We start from the raw sequence: 21,524 nt of genomic DNA, 5'->3' as shown, positions 1-21,524 counted from the left end.
AGAACGTCTCGGTTCAGTCGGTGCCTGGTCTCTTGACCTGCTTGCACGACCAAACGATTCTTATTTTTACCATTCGACCCCCCTCTTGCGGTTGCCCACAGTTCTTCCAGGTGTTTTCTACACCGAAACATGCGAGTCCTGTTCCGTGTCGCGTTGCAAGGCTGTACAAAGGTCTACCGATACCATCAAGTGTCTGTCGCATATCGTTGAAACCTTGGTGGGAGTTTCTCTGTGGCATGGGGACCGATAGCTCCTCGAAGGATCATCCTGTACAGGGATGACCGATGATTAGTGATTTAATTGTGATTTATTCACGCTATCCGGAAGTCTATGGTACCAGAGTCTCGAGCCCAACGAAGCGAGTCGGTTCTACTCAGAAATCGCTATGCGTTTCCCAACGCAAGCCTTAATAGGTACTTTGTAGAATTAATAGGAGATTCGTTCCACCCCCGCGAGCGCAGAAATGGCTACGTCGGATAGCCTGGCGGATTTTCGGCTGGAGTACATCGGAGGATTCGTGCAGAAGTCGTTGAAACTGAAGCCAGAGAAATGGGGCAGGCTGCTGCTCACCGAGGAGTACCGGAACGCCGTGCTGGATTTTCTCGATAATCCTCTGCCAGCGGTCCTCTTCGTCGTCCTGACGCCGAATGCGCAATTAGTCGCGTCCACTTCGTTTCCCATACCTTGCCAGAGAACCAAAGGTGAGTCTGGATGAAGAAAATCCTTCTATCTTCTATCTTGAAACTTATGATTTAGGTATCTATGCGGTGAAGGCGAAGCAGACGCCATTGGCCAAAGAGAAGGAAGCGTGCACCGCGATGCTGATCCTAGGCGACCTGTCTTCTCGTGTGGTGGACCAGTTGGCCACTCTGGTGGACAACGTGTTCGCTCCTCTTCTTAGCAAACCGGAGAACCACAAGGATCTGCCCGACGTCGCGGTCCAGGACATCTGCAGACACGTTCACTCTCTGCGCGGTACCTTGTACCAAGTAATGTATTTACCACAATGTTCATTTTCATCTGTTCAACTCTACCAAAGTTTAAATAGAGAATACAGTGATCTAATTCGCTCGTACAGGTGAAGGGTCAGGTAAACGGCAGGACGGTGCTTCCGATGCCAGCTGGGATGGAGAAAGTGACGGAGGTGGAGAAGCTAGTCAGAGCGCAGGGTGCGCAAGCCGTCGACCTGTATTTGAAGAGCGCCATAGAAGGTGTCGTGATAAAGTGGGCCTATTTGGTGAACGACGTTGTCACTCAGGAATCCAACGCGGCTTTCGACAATGGGCAGAATCCCACCCCTGACGTCGAGCTGGAGTACTGGTCCGCTAGACTAGCAAATTTAAGGTAGATTATACTACGGATACGCCTGAAAGTAGATAGGGATAGTATTATTCCATTGATGTAGTCCAAAGGTCAGTACCTGTGCCAACATTATACCATGTGGATCGATACATGCCAAGCAGACGTCCTAAATGTCCTCTTCGTCCCACCTGTCGTAGGTACATCTACGACCAGCTGCAAGAGGATCGCGTGAAGAAGATGGCGAGCATCCTGGAGAGGACGGACAGCGCGTACTTTCCGTGCTTCCGCACCCTCTTCGAAAACGTGGTGTCGTCGATGGCTGAGGCGAAGGAGATATCGCTGTATCTGTCGCCTTTGGCCAGATGCTTCAAGACGGTCGAGGAGGTCGACTTCTCCGAGGCTAAGCCGTTAATGGCCACGCTGATACACTCGGTAGGATTAGCCTGGTCGAAATCCACCTACTATCAGAGCTCCTCCAAGGTGATCATTGTGCTACGACAGATTTGCAACCTGTTGATACAGGAGGCTCGTCGATTCCTCGATCCGACTTCTATCTTCCAAAGCGACGTGGACGAATCGCTGCAGCGCGTTCAGATGTCGAGAGGTGGGGCTGACGTATATCGAAAACCGATTTCCTTTTAGCGGATTCGATATCGGTTTAGTCAAACAATCGCAATTAACCATTCGGCCTACGATTTACTGTGGCATCGCGCGTACCATAATCGAGTATAAAATACCTTGTTGGCTTTTCATACGACGTCTCTGACTCGTGCTTTTCAAATTCTGTACCATGAATCTCACACGTTGTTAATAGCTTAAAGAGTTAAAAGTCACTAGGTGACCGAATGTTTCGCATCTGTTCGTATTGTTTTCATTTTCTTACAACGCAAGACTTTTTTACCTTTGTCTTCTAGTTCACCTCTCTGTTCTGTTTTAAATATCATTTAAATTGTTCTTCAGGAGTTCTAGAGGAGTTCAAGCGTCAGTTCGAACTCAGAAAAGACATGCCAGCTATGAAGCCCCACGCACCGCCGTGGACCTTCAACTCCAGCGCGGTTTTCTCTCGCTTGGACGCCTTCCTGAAGCGACTGAGCGATATCGAGTGGCTCTTCAACACCGTCATGGAGTTCTCCAAGCTGGAGAAGATCGAGATCGGCGGTATACTCGGTCGATCTCTCAGCAGCAGGATCATCAACGTCTACAAAGAGTTCCAGCAACTGTTCTTGTCGTTCACCGTGCGAGCAAACGACGCCCTCGAGCCCGACGACGAAGCTTTCGCTGTCGACTGTATGAAATTCAACGAGTCCATCACCGATCTGGATAGCAAACTGGCGGCCGTTCTCTGTCAGGCTTTTGACGACTGCGGGAACCTCGAAAGCGTCTTTAAGGTAGAAGGCGTCGCGATAATAAAAAGCAGAGATTCCCATAGCTTCTCATCTGCAGATTCGTTGGAATTCACTCGCGATTTAATTGAACTTAACGTTCCAGTTAATAAACATTGCTGGATCGGTGCTCGACAGGCCAGTGATAAGCAAACAATTCACGGATCGTTACTCCAGGATCCTGGAGCTGCTGAACGTCGAGCTGACGGTCGTCGAGGTGCTGTTCAATCGCGGCACCAGAGGAGCTCTAATTAATCTACCGCCTCTGGCCGCGGCCTTGACGTTCACCAGCATGCTGAGGCAACGCGTCGATCTGCCCGTGCAATCTTTCAAAGCTATTCAACACCCGTGAGTGACTTATACAGAGATTCAGACTTAGCCGAGCCAGGCGTCGACGCCAGACGGTTCACGATTTCAGCATGGCGAGCAGCGAGGAGGGACGAAACATCGAGAGACGGTACGAGAGGCTGATCAAGATTTTCAACGACAAGGAGAGCGACCTCTTCGAGGAATGGGCTCGAACTGTGCCGAATACCGTCGACGTGGGCTTGAATCGCAATATTCTAGCTCGCGGTGCGGATTCCGCGTTGTTGCTGAACTTTGACCCCGAGCTGCTGACCGTTTTGCAGGAAGTGAATTACTTGAAGCAGATGTCGCGGTCGGATATACCCTACGAGGCTGTCAAGGTGCTCCTCTGTTCGCTTAGAAAAGAATTTAAAAATTGATTAACACATTGTTAACCGGTCACGAGTAAACTCGTGTTTGCACTTGCATGATCTATATCAAGGCTTCTTAAACTATGGGTCGCTTAGGGAATTCTTGTGGTCGCGAGATTTTAATGTAAAATATTTAATTTCCTCTTCGATATTCTCTTTTCTGTATGTTATTGCTTTCTCGTATCTTTATTTTATATTTTTCGGGTTACGAAAAAAATTACAATCATAAATGAGGTCGTGAATGAAGAAAGTTTAAGAAGCCCTGATCTATATAAATTTATGAAATCCAGGGCGATACAGAATATTGCAAAAGCTTTGCTCGTCGTGTTTTAGTCCTGTCATTTTTTTTTATTCTTTTTAACAAACAATACTTTTCTCGTTATTTAGATTTATATCATTCGGTAGTTCAGTAGCGAAGAAAATTACGAAATAATAGCCGATGACACGAAATCGCTTCTGTGTAAAATTGCCGGTCAACAATGCGTTAACCAGTGATAAAGGATCGAGTGTTAAAATTTCTCGTTAGGTGTCGGAGAACGTGGAAACCTTCCGAAAGTTTCGCACTTTGTTGGGAGCGACGGTGGACTCGTACAACAATATTTGCAAGAACACGAGTCGGGTCGAGTTTCGACTGATCGAGAAGGAGATAACGAGGATCGATTCCCTCGTGTCCCGGGGAGAGAAGGAATTATGCTGGAGGTCGGACGGCGTCCTGGAGTACATCGAGGAGCTGGGAGAGCTCGTCGAGGGGCTCTGGAGGCGTATAAAATCCGCCCAAACGAACGTCGAGAAGATCAAAGCTATTTTGGAGCCCTGGACCAGGACTCCTCTCGTTGAAAGGAAGGATCGCCGTAAGGATGCTTTATTGTCCTTCGACGAGCGACCGGAGAAAGTATCCAAACGTTACGGCGAGATCGAGAGAGCAGCGGAGCAGATTCACTCGTTGCTAGGGGAGAACCAGGTCCTTTTTCAAGTTTCCGATGAAATGGAGGAACCCTGGCGGAGATACGTGGACCACGTCGATGGCATTGTTATGGAATCCCTTCGTAGAGCCGTGGGGTGCTCGTTAGGTCGCTATTTTCAACGATTCAGTTAAGAGCCAGGACACGCGGATTGATTTATATTTCGTTGTTCTTATCAGGATACTTGGTCGAGAACATGGATTCCGTTGGACGAAACGTGCCGCTTTTGGAGGCGAAGTTGGAGCTCAGAGAGCCCGATCTTTACTACATCCCTTCGTTGGAACCGGATGATCCAGACGGGCTCGATCAGCTGATTCTTCGTCTCTTGAACGACATCATTGGCATGGCTGCGTTGGTGCCGAGGTTGAAACAGGACTTCGTAGGATACGCTGATGAATTAGAGGAGGATTTCGATATCAAAGGAATGAAGAACGAGATCCTGAGTAACGTGTCCACCGCTGTGGAAGACGCCACCGAGTTCTGTAGCAATTTCGAAGGTGAAATGAATTTCTTCATCGACGAATGAAATTTCATCCATGCAACGAATACATAGAAATGCATTTACGCTTTCTCGCGAGATAGGAATTCGTATTATCATCGTCGTGCCTTTTATTCAGCTTCGTCCAACATCCCGGTTATGGTACGTAATCCCTCGTCATCTTATTTTATCAGGATACGCCTATCTCTGGTTGGACGACAGAGGTATAGTGATGCAACAGTTCCTCGAGTATAGCCGGCAATTGACGATGGAGGAAATGGAGATGGTGGCCGTCCAGGATCCCAAGGGGCCGGCACGGTCACCGCCGAAAATGGAGCAATTCCGCGAGCAAATCGACCTTTACGAGGGCCTCTATCTCGAGATCGAGGAAATGGAACCGTCGAAAGTGTTTTGTGGCTGGTTCAGGGTAGACCTGAGACCCTTTAGACAGTCGGTGCTGAACATGGTCTGCAAATGGTCGAGCATGTTCAAGAGACATCTGGTCGATCGCGTTACCAGCAGTCTCTCGGATTTGGGATCGTTTATAAGGTGTTTGTTTCTGCGGAATGACCTTCGTCGGGCGATAAAAACAAGCCGCTTTCTTGTCGACGTTCGCTCCGAACGCGCGAATGAAGTTCTCGTTTCTTCCATAACCGTTAAATTTTATATTTTTAAGAATCGTACAAAGTAGTAACTTACTCGAGCAAGTGAAAGCAGTTGTTACTTTTAGAGAAAAAGCTCTAAATTAACGATCGCGCAGACTAACGTTTACGACATCGATTCTGCTCGATAGGCGGGCAGACGAAGGTTTATTGCAACCGATTCAACCCGGCGACTATACTGGCCTCGTCAGCGTGATGGGTTACCTTCTGCAAGTGAAAGAGAGACAGCCGACCACGGACGAGATGTTCCAGCCACTGGAGGAGACCATCGAGCTGCTCAAGTTTTACGACCAGGACATACCGGAGGAGGTGAACGTGCTGCTTCAAGAACTGCCGGAACAATGGTCCAACACGAAGAAGCTGGCACTCATGGTGAAGCAGCAAGTGGCTCCTCTGCAGGCAGGTACGATAACGTTGAATTATCCTCTTTCAAGTTCGAGCTATATGAAAACATACGAGCCAAGCTATTAATAAATTACTCGTGTTAACAAAGGCGAGGTGTCCAGAATAAGAGGACGAATCTCGGCGTTCGACACGACGATAACGCACTATCGAGAGGCTTTTCGACGCTACAACTTCTTCAAGTACGAGTGCCAGAACCCGTACGAGTTGCTCGACGAGGGTCACAAGGAGATCCTGATGCTGGAGACGCAGATGAAGGACATACAAGCGTCCGCGTCCCTGTTCGAGGTGACCGTGCCAGAGTTCAAGGTGTTGAGGCAGTGCAGACGGGAGCTGAGGATGCTCAAGCAGCTGTGGGACTACGCGAACATCGTCAGAAGCAGCATAGAGGGATGGAAGACGACGCCATGGAGAAAAATCGACGTGGAGAACATGGACATCGAGTGCAAGAAGTTCGCCAAGGAGATTCGAGGTCGGTAATCGAAGTATATCGACTGAAGTCAGAGTGTAAACGGAATGTTTCTTGGAATAATTAGCCCTGGACAAAGAGATGAGGTCTTGGGACACCTACGTGTCGCTGGAGGCGACCGTGAAGAACATGTTGACGTCCCTGAGGGCTGTGGGGGAACTTCAGAATCCAGCGATTCGAGAGAGGCACTGGAGGCAGCTGATGAACAGCACCAAGGTATCGTCAGGGTTCACAGAACGTGTCAGGGACGCCAAGAAAGCGATTCAGGAGTATAGATATCTCTGAGTCTCCTATTTTGTACAAGATTACGCATTTTTATAACTATTTTTTACATCATTGATACCAATGTCTGTATATATGTACATATTTTACGTTAAGGTAGTCAGATAAGAGTTAGGAAAATTTTAAGGAAAACATTTTGAAACGTGTACTCACGATACTGATTAGATATACTTGCACCGCTGTATATATGCTGTCGGTGTTGCAGAAACTGGGCGACATGACTCCAGAAATGACCGTAAGTCCACTGTAAATACGCGCACGATTACGTTTTCATCGATATTTCGTTCTTTCGTTCATCTTCGTACATTGGACACCAGAGTAGAACGCGTCTCATAAGCACTGGCATACCCCATGGAACGATAACATTCACAGAGCATGCAGCATAATTTTGTAACACGTTCATTATACGCTTCATTGTACATATTCCATTAAATAAATTCTGAATCATTTGATACGAGTTCTTTGATTCGTGCTTCACCTGGCATCACTCTCGCGTTTCTTTTTGTCGAATTCGTTGTCGAGCTTCGCAAACGTTAAAGCACTGGAGAACACGGTCAGCAGAGATTTCTGCGATTAGGTGCGATTCGTAATGGACGCCTCGACCACGCTGGCGGACCTGCTGGAGCTGAATCTCCACGACTGCGAAGAGGAGGTGAAGAATATCGTGGACAAGGCCGTGAAAGAAATGTCGATGGAGAAATACATGAGGGAACTGAACGTCACGTGGTCCAAAATGGAATTCGAGAAGGAGACTCACGCCAGGACTGGAGCCACATTGATAAGAGCCAGTGAAGAGTTGATAGAGACCCTGGAAGAGAATCAGGTTAGGACAGGTTAGATTTAGACGCTCCGATGACCTGACGGGGTTGTGAATGGGGTTCTTGGCTTTCTCAGGTGCAACTGCAGAATCTGATCACCTCCAAGTTCATCGCTCATTTCTTGGAGGAAGTGTCGAGCTGGCAGAGGAAGCTGAGCATCGCGGATCAAGTGACCACCGTCTGGTTCGAGGTGCAACGAACGTGGATGCACCTCGAGAGCATATTCACGTCCTCCGAGGACATACGAAGGCAGCTCCCAGTGGATGCCGAGAGGTTCGACCGAATCGATAAGCAGTTCAAAGAGATGACCGAGGAGATGGCGAAGACGCCCAACGTCGTCGAGGCAACGAACAAGGAAGGCCTCGTGTCCGCCCTCGACATCCTGCAGAAGGAGCTCGTTCTCTGCGAGAAAGCTCTGGCGGAGTATCTGGAGACAAAACGTCTGGCCTTTCCAAGGTTCTACTTTGTCTCGTCCAGCGACTTGCTAGACGTTCTCTCGAACGGCAATCAGCCGGAGGTCGTGGCCAAGCACCTGACCAAACTGTTCGATTCCATGGCGCGACTCAAGTTCGACGAGGAGGTTGCCAACTCTTCCAGGACCGTGTTGGGTAAGAGTTTCAAGTGTAAATTGCGATTCCTTGCTATATCGCCCTGGGTTTCATAAATTGAAATATTGGGTTGTCTGGAAAGTCCGTGCCGAGTTTCGGTAGGTGGTATAGGTCTGAATATATCGGAATGCTTGGAAACAAATAACATGTATACATCTCTTAAAAGGTAGAAATATTGTGAAACAAAATGGTACCTGTGTAATTTAATAAATATACAGGGTGTCCCAAAAGTAGTGTAAGAACCGGAAATGCGGGATAGCTGAGACGATTCTGAACAACAATTTCCGATGCAAAAATGTCGGGCTGGCTGCCGGTACATTTCACTCTGAAATATATATATATATATATATAACAGTATTCAAAGAAATAATTGAATAATAAAAGTAAACGTACCGTCAGGTATTCCCAAAAGAAAAAATCCAAGGGGTCGAGGTCCGGTGACCGATAGATATAATAGATTGGACAACCCAATAGTTAATCCAAGTGCAAATACGAGTTTACTCGTGACTCAACTCGTGGTCAACAATCTGTTAAGGCATGTTCGCCAAGGATGGAGAGTACGTAGAATTCACCAATTGCGAGATGAACTGCGATGGGCCAGTCGAGGCTTGGCTGAACCGTCTGCAGCGGGCCATGAGAGTCTCCATAAGGCACTACTTCAGCGAGGCTGTCGTCTCTTACGAGGAGAAACCGAGGGAGCAATGGCTGTTCGACTATCCAGCGCAAGTGTCTCTTTGCGGCACGCAGATCTGGTGGACCACCGAGGTGAACATCGCGTTCGCCAGGCTGGAGGAGGGCTACGACAACTCGCTGAAAGACTACCTTAAGAAACAGATCTCCCAGTTGAGTATCCTCATCACGCTGCTGATAGGGGAACTGACGAAGCAGGAGAGACAGAAGGTGATGACGATTTGCACGATCGACGTGCACTCGAGGGATGTCGTGACCAAGCTGGTGCAGTCCAAGGTGGAGACTGCCCAGGCCTTCCAATGGCAGAGTCAACTTCGCCACCGCTGGGACGAGAAGGAAAAGGATTGCTTCGCCAATATTTGCGACGCGGAGTTCAAATATTCGCACGAGTACTTGGGAAACACGCCAAGGTTAAAGCTCGCGTCCAACGAACGATCGTTACCGAAGGAAAGGGGAAGTTAACGTGTATATGCTATCGTTTCAGGTTGGTCATAACGCCTCTGACGGACAGGTGTTACATAACTCTGACCCAGTCCCTCCACCTGATCATGGGCGGTGGTCCAGCAGGGCCAGCAGGCACGGGTAAAACGGAGACTACCAAGGATCTAGGCAGAGCTCTAGGCATAATGGTCTACGTGTTCAACTGTTCGGAACAAATGGACTACAAATCCTGCGGGAATATTTACAAAGGTCTGGCTCAGACAGGTGCATGGGGCTGCTTCGACGAGTTCAATCGGATCACCGTGGAGGTCCTGTCCGTTGTCGCTGTGCAAGTGAAGTCGATTCAGGACGCCATCAGGGACAAAAAGGAGAAGTTTAATTTTATGGGAGAGACGATAGGCTTGGAACCTACGGTGGGCATATTCATCACCATGAACCCCGGTTACGCTGGTCGCACAGAACTCCCAGAGAACTTGAAGGCACTCTTCAGACCCTGCGCCATGGTCGTTCCGGATTTCGAGCTGATTTGCGAGATCATGTTGGTGGCAGAGGGCTTCCAGGACGCCAGGATCTTGGCTAGAAAGTTTATCACGCTCTACACCCTGTGCAAGGAGTTGTTGTCGAAGCAGGATCATTACGACTGGGGACTGAGAGCGATAAAGTCCGTCCTGGTCGTCGCTGGAAGTTTAAAGAGGGGTGACCCTGGCAGACCGGAAGAGGAAGTGCTCATGAGAGCCCTCAGGGACTTCAATATTCCAAAAGTCGTCTCGGACGATTTGCCCGTCTTCATGGGCTTGATAGCCGATCTGTTCCCCGCATTGGACGTTCCCAGGAAACGAGACGTCGAGTTCGAGAAGATGGTGAAGCAAGCCGCAGCCGATCTGCTGCTCCAGCCAGAGGATGGGTTTATCCTGAAGGTCGTTCAACTGGAGGAACTGCTCGAAGTAAGGCATTCTGTTTTCATCGTTGGTATCGCTGGATCGGGCAAGACTCAGGTATGGAAGACCTTGTTTAGAACCTATCAGAACATGAGGAGAAAGCCTGTGTACAACGACCTGAACCCAAAGGCTGTCACCAACGACGAACTGTTTGGGATAATTAATCCAGCAACCAGAGAGTGGAAGGACGGATTGTTCTCGGTGATCATGAGGGAGCAGGCGAATCTGGGAGGCGAGAACCCGAAGTGGATCGTCCTGGATGGCGACATCGATCCCATGTGGATCGAGTCTTTGAACACCGTCATGGACGACAACAAAGTTTTGACTTTGGCCAGCAATGAGAGGATAGCTTTGACGCCTGTCATGAGGCTGCTCTTCGAGATATCGAATCTAAGAACCGCCACCCCGGCCACGGTGTCCCGAGCAGGTATCTTGTACATCAATCCTCAAGATTTGGGCTGGAATCCCTACGTCACCAGTTGGGTAGAGAAGAGGACGTCGCCGATAGAGAAGTCCAACTTGGTGATGTTGTTCGACAAGTATATCCCTCCTTGTTTGGAGACTCTGAGAACCAGGTTCAAGAAAATAACCCCTATCGCGGACATGGCACACGTCGAGATGTTGTGCCATCTTCTTCACTGTCTTCTGAGGCCCGAGCTAACTGGCGGCGATTTTCTAAAGGAGCACTACGAGCTCTACTTTGTGTTCGCCGCTGTTTGGGCGTTCGGTTCCTCCATGTTTCAGGATCAGACCATCGATTATCGAGTGGAGTTCAGCAAGTGGTGGACCAACGAGTTCAAGCAGATCAGATTTCCTAATCAGGGTACCGTGTTCGATTACTATATCGACGCCGAGACGAAGAGCTTCGTTCCTTGGACGCAACGCCTGCCCAAATTCGAGCTGGACTCCGAGATGCCTCTACAGGCGGTTCTAGTCTACACAGCCGAGTCTATCAGGATCAAGTACTTCTTGGATCTGTTGATGGCTGAAAGACATCCGGTTATGCTAGTAGGCACTGCTGGATGCGGAAAAACCGTTCTCGTCGCCGAGAAACTTCTCCATCTACCGGAAAATTACGCCGTGGCCAACGTCCCCTTCAACTTCTACACCTCGTCTGAGATGCTGCAGAAGATCCTGGAGAAGTCGTTGGAGAAGAAAGCCGGCAGAAATTACGGTCCGCCAGGGAATAAGACTTTGGTGTATTTCATCGACGACTTGAACATGCCCGAAGTCGACGCGTACGGAACTGTTCAACCTCACACGATGATTCGTCAGCACTTGGACTACGGCCACTGGTACGACAGAACGAAGCTGACGTTGAAGGACATCCACAACTGCCAATACGTAAGCTGCATGAACCCCACGGCTGGTTCATTCACCATCAACCCGAGGCTGCAGAGACACTTCTCAGTTTTTGCTGTCAGCTTCCCCAATTCCGACTCTCTGACCACCATCTACGCCTCCATTTTGTCGCAGCACCTGTCAAACGTCGAGCACAGGTACCGTTTCAAACAGTACGCAAGGTAGTTGGATAACTTAACCTTTTGCACTCGGATGTCCCTTACGAGGGAACATCGTAAGTCTAACAAGTTTTGTTAGCAACACCACTGCAAACATAAAGAATTTATGGATCTCAACGCTTCAAGAAAGCTATAAGAATTTATAATCGAGTCTAATAATGCCAAAAACGGTCACGTTTCCAAAGTTAGATTATTTTATGTAGCGCGATTCCTGTTCGCACATTTTGCGACGAGATGGGACAGAGTGCAAAGAGCGAACCTTGTAGATTTTCTGATTTCTGAGCGTTTTACAGGTTTCCGTCTTGCGTCACCGAGCTCTGCAAGAACGTCGTGCAAGCTTCCATCCAGCTGCACCACCGCTGCGCCCAGATGTTCCTACCGACAGCGGTCAAGTTCCACTACATCTTCAACCTCCGCGACCTGTCCAATTGCTTCCAAGGATTGCTCTTCAGCGGCAACGAGTGTCTGCAGTCACCGATAGATCTGATCAGGCTTTGGTTCCACGAGACGCATCGCGTGTACGGAGACAAGCTGACGGACGAGAAGGACATAGAGAGCTTCTCGAAGCTGCAGTTGGACATCTTGAAGAAAAATGTGGAAGAGGTGGACGAGGGCGCCATCCTGGAGAAACCCAACATCTACTGTCACTTTGCAGGTGAATACTTTCGAGCGGTTTGTAAAATTTCCGACGTTCTTCGAGACATTGAAGGATATCGAATCGCCAGGCGGCGTTGGAGAGCCGAAGTATATGCCCGTGAACGAATGGACTACGTTGCATCGGTTGCTATCGGAGGCGATGGCCAGCTATAACGACCTGGTGGCAGCTATGAATCTGGTGCTGTTCGAGGACGCCATGATGCACGTCTGTCGCATAAACAGAATATTGGAGTCCCCCAGAGGCAGCGCTTTATTGGTGGGCGTAGGTGGTTCTGGCAAGCAGAGCTTGTCGCGATTAGCCGCGTTCATAAGCTCCCTGGAGGTCTTCCAAATTCAGCTGAAGAAGGGTTACGGGATCGCGGATCTCAAGCTGGAGCTCGCCGTTCTGTACTCGAAGTCGGGCTTGAAGAACTTGGGCATAGTTTTCCTGATGACCGACGCGCAGGTGCCTAACGAGCAGTTCCTGGTGCTGATCAACGACATGCTGGCTTCTGGCGAAGTGCCGGACCTGTTCGCCGAGGATGAAGTGGAAAATATAATAGCAGGTTGTTGGATAGTTGCTGTGTAGTTGGCATTTTTCAAAAGTACCAACTTCAACCCTTTATAGGTCACTGGTACTCATTGTTATAACTAAGGAAGGGGAGGGAAGCTTGATTTTTAAGTTTCTACGCTCGTCCGCTAGGTTTAATTGGAAAAGAAAAAATTCTCTTACCAGAGAATTCTGGCCTATAAAGGGTTAAGATGCCAACTACTCGTCATCTCGGGTCGTAAACGTTCACAGGGGTCCGCAACGAGGTGAAGGGCGCGGGTATGTTGGACACCCGCGAGAACTGCTGGAAATTCTTCATCGACCGGGTGCGCAGACAACTTCGAATAGTTCTCTGCTTCTCCCCTGTGGGATCCACTTTAAGGGTACGCTCGAGGAAATTCCCAGCTATAATAAATTGCACGGCGATAAACTGGTTTCACGAATGGCCGCAAGAAGCTTTGATGTCCGTGTCGAAGAGGTTCCTGCAGGAGTTGGACGAACTTCCCGGGGCTTATAGGTATCGCGTTTGAATATCGACGCTGGTAACTTGCTCGAGACGCGTGCCGTTTCAATAGCAACTCCGACTAATATAACGACACGATGCTCCCCCGAACGCAGAGATTCGGCGGCAAAATTCATGGCTCACGCTCACACGAGCGTCAACGCCGCGAGTCGTCATTATTTGGCCAGCGAGCGTCGTTACAACTACACCACGCCGAAGTCGTTCTTGGAGCAGATCAGCCTGTACGCCAAGTTGTTGAAAGCGAAGGCGAAGGAGCTTCGCGCGCGGGTGGCCAGACTGGAGAACGGATTGGAGAAGCTTCGATCGACGGCTGTGCAAGTGGACAAGCTGAAGGAGAAGCTGGCGGTACAGGAGGTGGAGCTGCAGCAGAAGAACGACGCTGCTGACGCGTTGATCGCCATTGTCGGTATCGAGACCGATAAAGTGCAGAAAGAGAAGGCCATAGGTATCGTACGGAGTGTACCATGATTCTCGAATTATCGTAGGTAGATTGGAACGTTTTCAAAGTTTGCTTGGTTTGGTTGGTTTTTTAAACTTTAGATTCACTTTAGTTATTGGACCGAACCCATGCATCACCATACAATTATTCATATTCTTCTTGAAGTTACTTTACCTTCCATAACTCCTTAGTTTTTGCTCAGTTCGCGTTATTGTAACTCTGTATATTACATTTACGTTAGTCTTGTCTTTCGTACGCGTCTGTTGGCCCCCATCTAGCTAGGGTATCTCGGGATTACTAAGCCCGTACTTTAGCTGCATATTCGCATGCTACAACCCCTGAGGGCTTTAAAATTTGCTTCCTGTTCGTATTCAGCCGATGAGGAGGAATGTAAGGTCGCCATAATAGCGGAGGAAGTGTCGAAGAAACAGAAGGACTGCGAGGCGGATCTGTTGAAGGCGGAGCCGGCGTTGTTGGCCGCCCAGGAAGCCCTGAATACCCTGAACAAGGCGAATCTCACGGAACTGAAATCGTTCGGTTCGCCTCCTGGAGCTGTGACGAATGTGACGGCAGCCGTGATGGTCCTCCTGGCACCGTTTGGTAAAGTGCCCAAGGACAGAAGTTGGAAGGCTGCCAAGGTACGAAGACGAGGTCACAGATGCTTCCTCGAGAGAGACCACGCTATACCGTTTCGTTTCGCAGATCGTGATGGCGAAAGTGGACACCTTCCTCGACTCTTTGATCAACTACGACAAGGAGAACATCCATCCAGAGGTGATCAAGGCGATCCAACCGTACCTGAAGGACTCCGAGTTCGAGCCAGAGTTCGTCAGGTCTAAATCCGCTGCAGCCGCGGGCCTTTGTGCCTGGGTCATCAACATCATCAAGTTCTACGAGGTGTTTTGCGACGTGGAACCGAAGCGGAAAGCCCTCGCTCAAGCGAACGCCGAGCTGGCAGCTGCTCAGGAGAAGCTAGGAGGAATCAAACGCAAAGTTGCGGTAGGTAGAGCGCGGTCTAGTAGCGTCGGGGCTTGTTTGAACGAGTTCAGAACGAGCGTTGTTTCCGAAACAGTCGTTGGAGGAGCAATTAGGGAAGCTGACGGCAGACTTCGAACAAGCGACGTCCGAGAAGCTCAAGTGCCAGCAGGAGGCAGACGCGACCAACGCCACCATCGCGCTGGCTAACAGACTGGTAGGAGGCCTGGCCTCGGAAAACGTGCGATGGGCGGATTCGGTGGCTAAGTAAGAATCAATGTCTGTTGATCTCTGAGTTGTGATAGATAGCTGATAAATAGATTGTCCGATGCTTTGATCAAGTTTCGTTGGGGTCCGTCCCCTGGTGTGGTCGATAGACTTCACCAGTTAGAAAGAGTTTAAACGAGGACTCCAAGTACTTGCCTCGATGAAATGTAAAAATGGAGAGGGCTTGTCTTTCTATACTTTCTTGATCGCCTTATGGTGGGTTCGTTAGAATAAGAACCCCTACCAGTGGCAACTGCTACTAATAATCATCTGTTACGTGCTCGTTTGTCGTTTTACAAACACATCACCTTCGGGTGGGGTCAGGTGCGCCCCTCAGATACAGGTACAGGCCCTTGAAATACTAACATGGAATACCGTTCAAGTTTCATGCAACAGGCATCTACGCTACCAGGTGACGTGCTCCTCGTGACAGCTTTCATATCCTACGTCGGATGTTTCACCAAACAGTTCCGACAGGATTTGCAGCACAAACAATGGATGCCGTTTCTACGGACCGTGGAGCCAACTGTTCCCATCACCGAAGGGTTGGATCCCCTGTCGCTGCTAACTGACGATACTCAAATCGCCAAGTGGAACAACGAAGGTCTGCCAAACGACAGAATGTCGACGGAGAACGCCACCATTCTGACCAACTCGGATCGCTGGCCTCTAATGATTGACCCACAGGTACTCGATTCCATCGCGAACGTCTCACGACGTCTGAATCTTAAACGATTAAATCCTCTAATTTTCTACAGCTTCAGGGTATCAAGTGGATCAAACAGAAATATGGGGAGGAACTTAGGGTGATCAGATTAGGCCAGAAGGGTTACTTGGACGTTATCGAGCAGTCCTTGGCGACGGGGTCTACGGTTCTGGTGGAGAACATCGGCGAAACGGTGGATCCTGTGCTGGACCCTCTGCTGGGCCGAAACTTGATTAAGAAGGGTCGCGCGATTAAGATCGGCGACAAGGAGGTCGAATACAATCCGCTCTTCAGGTTGCTATTGCACACGAAGCTCGCCAATCCCCATTACAAGCCCGAGATGCAGGCTCAAACAACCCTAATTAATTTCACGGTGACGAGGGACGGTCTCGAGGATCAACTGCTCGCCGAAGTAGTGAAAGCCGAGCGGCCGGACCTGGAGGAACTGAAGGCCGAGCTCACCAGGCAGCAGAACGATTTCAAGATCACCCTCAACAGTCTGGAAGACTCTCTCTTATCGAGGTATGCGTCGTCCGAGGGACCATTTTCCATTTCCATTTCCTTCTTTCGTAGATGATTTATCTCTCGTATCGTCCGACGACATCTACGCCGGCGAACGAAAGCGTTTCCAGCGAACGGTGAAATTGCAATTCTGGCCGCAGATTGTCGTCAGCTGGCAGCAACGTCCTGGAAGACACGTCGCTGGTGGAGAATCTGGAGACGACCAAGAGGACCGCGGCGGAAATCGAATCGAAGGTCACGGAGGCTCGAGGAACCAGCCGGGAGATCGACGCCGCGCGAGAATTGTATCGACCAGCGGCAGCGAGGGCCTCTCTGCTCTACTTTATCCTAAACGATCTCAACACCATCAATCCAATCTATCAATTCTCGTTGAAAGCTTTCAGCGTGGTGTTTCAGAAGGCCATCTCGAAGGCCGATCCCGCCCCGGACGTTTCCGGGAGGGTGAGAAATCTGATCGAGTGCATCACCTACTCCGTGTTCATGTACACGACCAGAGGGCTATTCGAGTGCGACAAACTCATCTTCGCCTCTCAGATGGCGTTTCAGATCCTCCTGGCGAGAAAAGAGGTGACCGCTGGCGAGCTGGACTTCCTCTTACGGTTCCCCGTAACGCCTCACGTCACGTCGCCCGTTGATTTTCTCACCAACACCAGCTGGGGCGGAATAAGGAGCCTCGCCAGTCGAGAGGAATTCCGGTAAGCAGTTCGAGACGGCTACCCGTGGCCATCTTTGGCGTCTAAACTTTCACGAATTCGACAAGAACCGCACGGAAATGCTTCAATGCTCGTAACAACGGTACGCAGAAATAAACTCTTTGCTCTCCTATGTCGAGTCAGACTCGACAGAATCGTACTGAAATAAAAGAATCTGGAATGCAAAGGGTCAACGGTTTCTCTCATCTGCCAAGTTTACTTTGTACGGATGAAATATTTTTTTAAACCCACCCTATCTCCTTGAACCGTACGATGACACCTGCTCCTCGTGGAATAAATTTTTGCGCGAGCCAGAGCCTTTTGAACCCTGTTACCTACGATATATGGAACCCACCGGGCTTTCGTTGGCCCTCGCGTAAGAGACGTTGTATATTTCTCTGCGTAGTAATCTAGACAGAGACATAGAGGGATCAGCGAAGAGATGGAAGAAGCTGGTGGAGTGCGAGTGCCCCGAGAGAGAGAAATTCCCGCAGGAGTGGAAGAATAAAACGACCATCCAGCGTCTGTGCATGCTGAGAGCCCTGCGACCTGACAGAATGACTTACGCAATCGCAGCATTCATCGAGGAGAAACTTGGTCCCAGGTACATCGAGGGTAGAACGGTCGAATTCGCCAAGTCGTTCGAGGAGACCAGTCCTAGCACTCCAATTTTCTTCATCCTTTCCCCCGGAGTCAATCCTCTGAAGGTACGTGTACAAAATTCCTCTCGTTCGTCGAATCTACGCGATTTCTGCTCGACCAGGACGTGGAAGATTTGGGACGTCGTTTGGGATACACGCTGGACAATCAGAATTTCCACAACGTGTCCCTTGGCCAAGGCCAGGAGACCGTTGCGGAACAGGCGATGGACGAGGCGGCCAAGAGCGGCCATTGGGTAGTCCTACAGAACATTCACTTGGTCAAAAAGTGGCTGCCGCTGTTGGAGAAGAAGTTGGAGATAGCTGCCGATGGCTCTCATTCGGAGTATAGAGTTTTCATGAGCGCGGAACCAGCCAGCACGCCCGCGGGACACATCATCCCTCAAGTAAGCTTCGATCTTTCCCCCATCCCCTCGAATGCGTTTCGAGTCGACACGACGCTAAAACCAGACAAATTAGGGGATCCTCGAGTCGTCCATTAAGATCACCAACGAACCGCCCACGGGAATGCAGGCGAACCTGCACAAAGCTTTGGACAACTTCTCCCAGGAAACTCTGGAGATGTGCAGCAAGGAAGCGGAGTTCAAGGCGATCCTGTTCTCCCTGTGCTACTTTCACGCGGTTGTCGCCGAGCGTCGGAAATTCGGACCTCAGGGCTGGAACAAGGTCTACCCTTTTAACGTGGGCGACCTGCACATCAGCGTCAGCGTGCTCTACAATTACCTGGAAGCGACGTCCAAGGTGCCTTGGGAGGATCTCAGGTGGGCGTTGGGGTTTCTTGGTCGCCGTCGAACGTTTCGCAAGCATACTAATTATCGCTAATTGAATTAGATACTTGTTTGGAGAGATCATGTACGGAGGACACATCACCGACGACTGGGATAGAAGACTCTGCGTCTCGTACCTAGAAGAACTGATGCAGCCCGATTTGGTCGACGGAGAACTGCAGTTGGCGCCAGGTGAAAGGCTTCTTTTGCGGTCTCGGATGTTTTAGAATCTTTAGAACCGTTTGCACTCGTATGTAGAGTGCGACTCGACGTCAATGTTTATCTCAGGTGCTCCTTTCATTTCCAAGTATATAGCAAAGAAAATTGTATCAAGAGATATCATACACTCGAAAGTTACAAAATACAACAAAAGTAAGAATAAAACTGGTTAAATACCAGTTTTACGCCTCTTCACGCCCTTGGCCACATATATGGACGTTTAGATTTTTATAATTATAATTGCTGTCAATAATACAAAGAACAAAAATTTGATAATAACAAAAAGAAATAGTCCCTGAAGAGGTTGAGTACATTAAAAAAAAAAAAAAAAAAAAACACTTAAAAGCGTTGGGAGCTGTTGATATATAATTCGGAGTGCAAAGGGTTAAGTGGTAATAACTTGTATCATCGATCGTCTCAAAGGATTCCCAGCGCCTCCGAATACAGACCTAGCAGGCTATCACGGGTACATCGACGAGGCTATGCCACCAGAGTCACCTTACCTCTACGGGCTCCACCCAAACGCAGAGATAGGTTTCCTGTCGATGACCGCCGAGAATCTCTTCAAGACCGTGTTCGAGATGCAGCCACGGGACGCGGGCAGTTCGGGTGGTCAGACGGTGACCAGAGAGGACAAGGTAATCGTTCAACTTTTCTAACGAGGCAACGCTACAATCGAACATGTTCGAAGGTGAAGCAAATACTGGACGAAATAATGGAGAAACTGCCGGACGAGTTCAACGTAGTCGAGATAATGAGCAAAGTAGAGGAGAGGACGCCGTACGTGATCGTAGCGTTCCAAGAGTGCGAGAGGATGAACTACCTGACGATCGAAATCAAACGATCCCTGCGTGAGCTGGATTTAGGTCTCAAGGGAGAGCTGACCATCACCTCGGACATGGAGGACCTGGAGAACGCGCTGTTTCTCGATCAAGTGCCACCAGTCTGGACCCAAAGAGCCTATCCCTCTCTTCTAGGGCTCGCTGCTTGGTTCGTCGACCTTTTGTTGCGCATCAGGGAACTGGAGACTTGGTCTACCGATTTCATTGTAAGACGGCAAGCTTGTATCCACCTGCTGGGAAAGAATCTAGGAGGATTTGTTTTTAGTTACCAGCTTCGGTTTGGTTGGCTGGATTCTTCAACCCTCAGTCCTTACTGACAGCCATCATGCAGTCGACAGCCAGGAGGCAGGAGCTGCCTCTGGACAAGATGTGCTTGCAGTGTGACGTGACGAAGAAGAACAAGGAGGAATTTACGTACGTTATTTGCGTTATTGTGCGTCCATTTAGATAACTTGTGATCGAAGAATTAATATACGGCCAATCCCATAAGTATTCGTACCTTTTATGTCTATCGGAGACATTCGTCTAAACTGATTGATAGGTTTGATGTTTCCAAATATATATATATATATATGTGTGCGAAGTCTATTTACGTACATATTTATAATAATAAAAATACTTTATTTACGGGCAATATGCTCTTGATATCGAATACGATACAATAACAATCAGAAAAATGGAGACAATCACAGCATATCATTATGTAACACATGTTCAGCTAGATTACGCATATCCAAAATTGCTGATGAATCACTGCTAATGAATTATTTATTTTAAACATCAAACCTGTCATTTGATTTAGACAAATTTCGTCGGTAGATATAGAGGATACGAATATTTATGAGACTGACTGTATTTGTTTTATGGTTTCGACGTTAGGTCGGCCCCCAGGGATGGCGCATACATCCACGGAATCTTCATGGAGGGAGCGCGATGGGACGTTCAAACTGGCGTCATAGTGGACTCGAAGCCCAAGGAGTTGTTCCCGGCGATGCCAGTGATCAACGTGCGCGCGATCACTCAGGACAAACAAGATCTACGAAACATGTACGAGTGTCCTGTCTACAAAACTCGGACTCGAGGACCCACTTACGTGTGGACGTTCAACCTGAAGACCAAGGAGAAGCCGGCCAAGTGGACTCTGGCTGGCGTTGCGTTGCTGCTTCAAACTTGAATCGTTCTTTCGTATTAGCTTCTAAATTAGGTTTATATTAGAATAGACAAACTCAAGACAGTAGTCTTTCAGATTGTAGTTAAGGGAGGGTCGCTCAAATCCGGTCCTTAAAAAATAAATGACCCCATTCGTGGACCGACTCCAATATACGAGTGGACGCGGTCCGTAATTGCGGCCGAGGAAGAAGAGAATAATTCGAGCGTAAATCCCGAAGGACTCATCGAACGGAGGATATCGCGAGGTCGACTAATCGACCGAGAGTTAATAAACCGTAAGACAGAAGAAAACCGACGCGCGGTCTCCGAGGAGCAGCTCCTCGTTTTCTGCGCGAGGGACAGACTGTCCCGGGACAGAGCGAAGGGAAGAAATTATCTGTCATTCCTCGAAACAAAACCCTCCCTCGATGTTTCTGGATCGATAGTCGCCGATAGGAGCCCCTGAATGGAACCAGTTCGACGGAAGAAAGTAGATTGGCGTGTTAAAAATTTTGATTCGACTGTACCAGGATTTTGCCAGTATTAGTTCCAGGTCTTATCAAATTTTGAACAGACGAGGAAGCGGGAATCGTATACGACGAGTCCCTTTGGTTGAATTCGACAACCAGGAGAGTAAAGATAGAAACGGAACGGAACCTCGAGGTGAAAACGCAGGAGGATACAAGAGCTCCGGCCGCCTCGGGGACATAAAAGCTTTCAGATTGCGACGCTGGATCAAAATTGTATCGTGTTAGCGGAAGAAATTAGATTTCCCTTACTGACGGGAACGTCGAAGCGCGCAGCGATTCGCTCTCGGGGAACGATCTCTCGCAACAGAATGAAATCCCATCAAATATGCAGAGGTTATTAGCTCTCGAAGGGGCGAGGAAAAATGTTTGCCCTCCCGG

The 21,524-nt window shown here is 49.1% G+C and overlaps 1 protein-coding gene across 1 annotated transcript; it reads left to right on the top strand.

The window, feature by feature from the left end:
• Positions 1 to 463: 463 nt before the first annotated feature.
• Positions 464 to 20,641, top strand: LOC128893083 (dynein beta chain, ciliary). The gene is made up of 36 exons (XM_054153853.1): positions 464 to 701; positions 757 to 989; positions 1,079 to 1,344; positions 1,500 to 1,906; positions 2,263 to 2,690; positions 2,791 to 3,032; positions 3,103 to 3,370; positions 3,927 to 4,470; positions 4,542 to 4,859; positions 5,035 to 5,389; positions 5,634 to 5,905; positions 5,996 to 6,376; positions 6,441 to 6,589; positions 6,861 to 6,890; positions 7,233 to 7,478; positions 7,550 to 8,081; positions 8,617 to 9,181; positions 9,256 to 11,649; positions 11,964 to 12,325; positions 12,396 to 12,872; positions 13,109 to 13,373; positions 13,475 to 13,824; positions 14,194 to 14,456; positions 14,521 to 14,817; positions 14,891 to 15,060; positions 15,444 to 15,747; positions 15,819 to 16,288; positions 16,429 to 16,983; positions 17,387 to 17,687; positions 17,744 to 18,025; positions 18,099 to 18,400; positions 18,471 to 18,598; positions 19,049 to 19,263; positions 19,317 to 19,673; positions 19,733 to 19,897; positions 20,342 to 20,641. The coding sequence occupies exons 1-36, from the start codon at positions 464 to 466 to the stop codon at positions 20,639 to 20,641; spliced, it is 13,431 nt and encodes a 4,476-aa protein (XP_054009828.1).
• Positions 20,642 to 21,524: the final 883 nt, after the last annotated feature.

Source organism: Hylaeus anthracinus, unplaced genomic scaffold, assembly GCF_026225885.1.
Source record: "Hylaeus anthracinus isolate JK02 unplaced genomic scaffold, UHH_iyHylAnth1.0_haploid 0, whole genome shotgun sequence".
In the NCBI taxonomy this organism is placed as follows: Eukaryota; Metazoa; Arthropoda; class Insecta; order Hymenoptera; family Colletidae; genus Hylaeus; species Hylaeus anthracinus.
The sequence above is the reverse complement of the archived record's forward strand: the minus strand, read 5'-3'. Positions and strand labels throughout refer to the sequence as shown.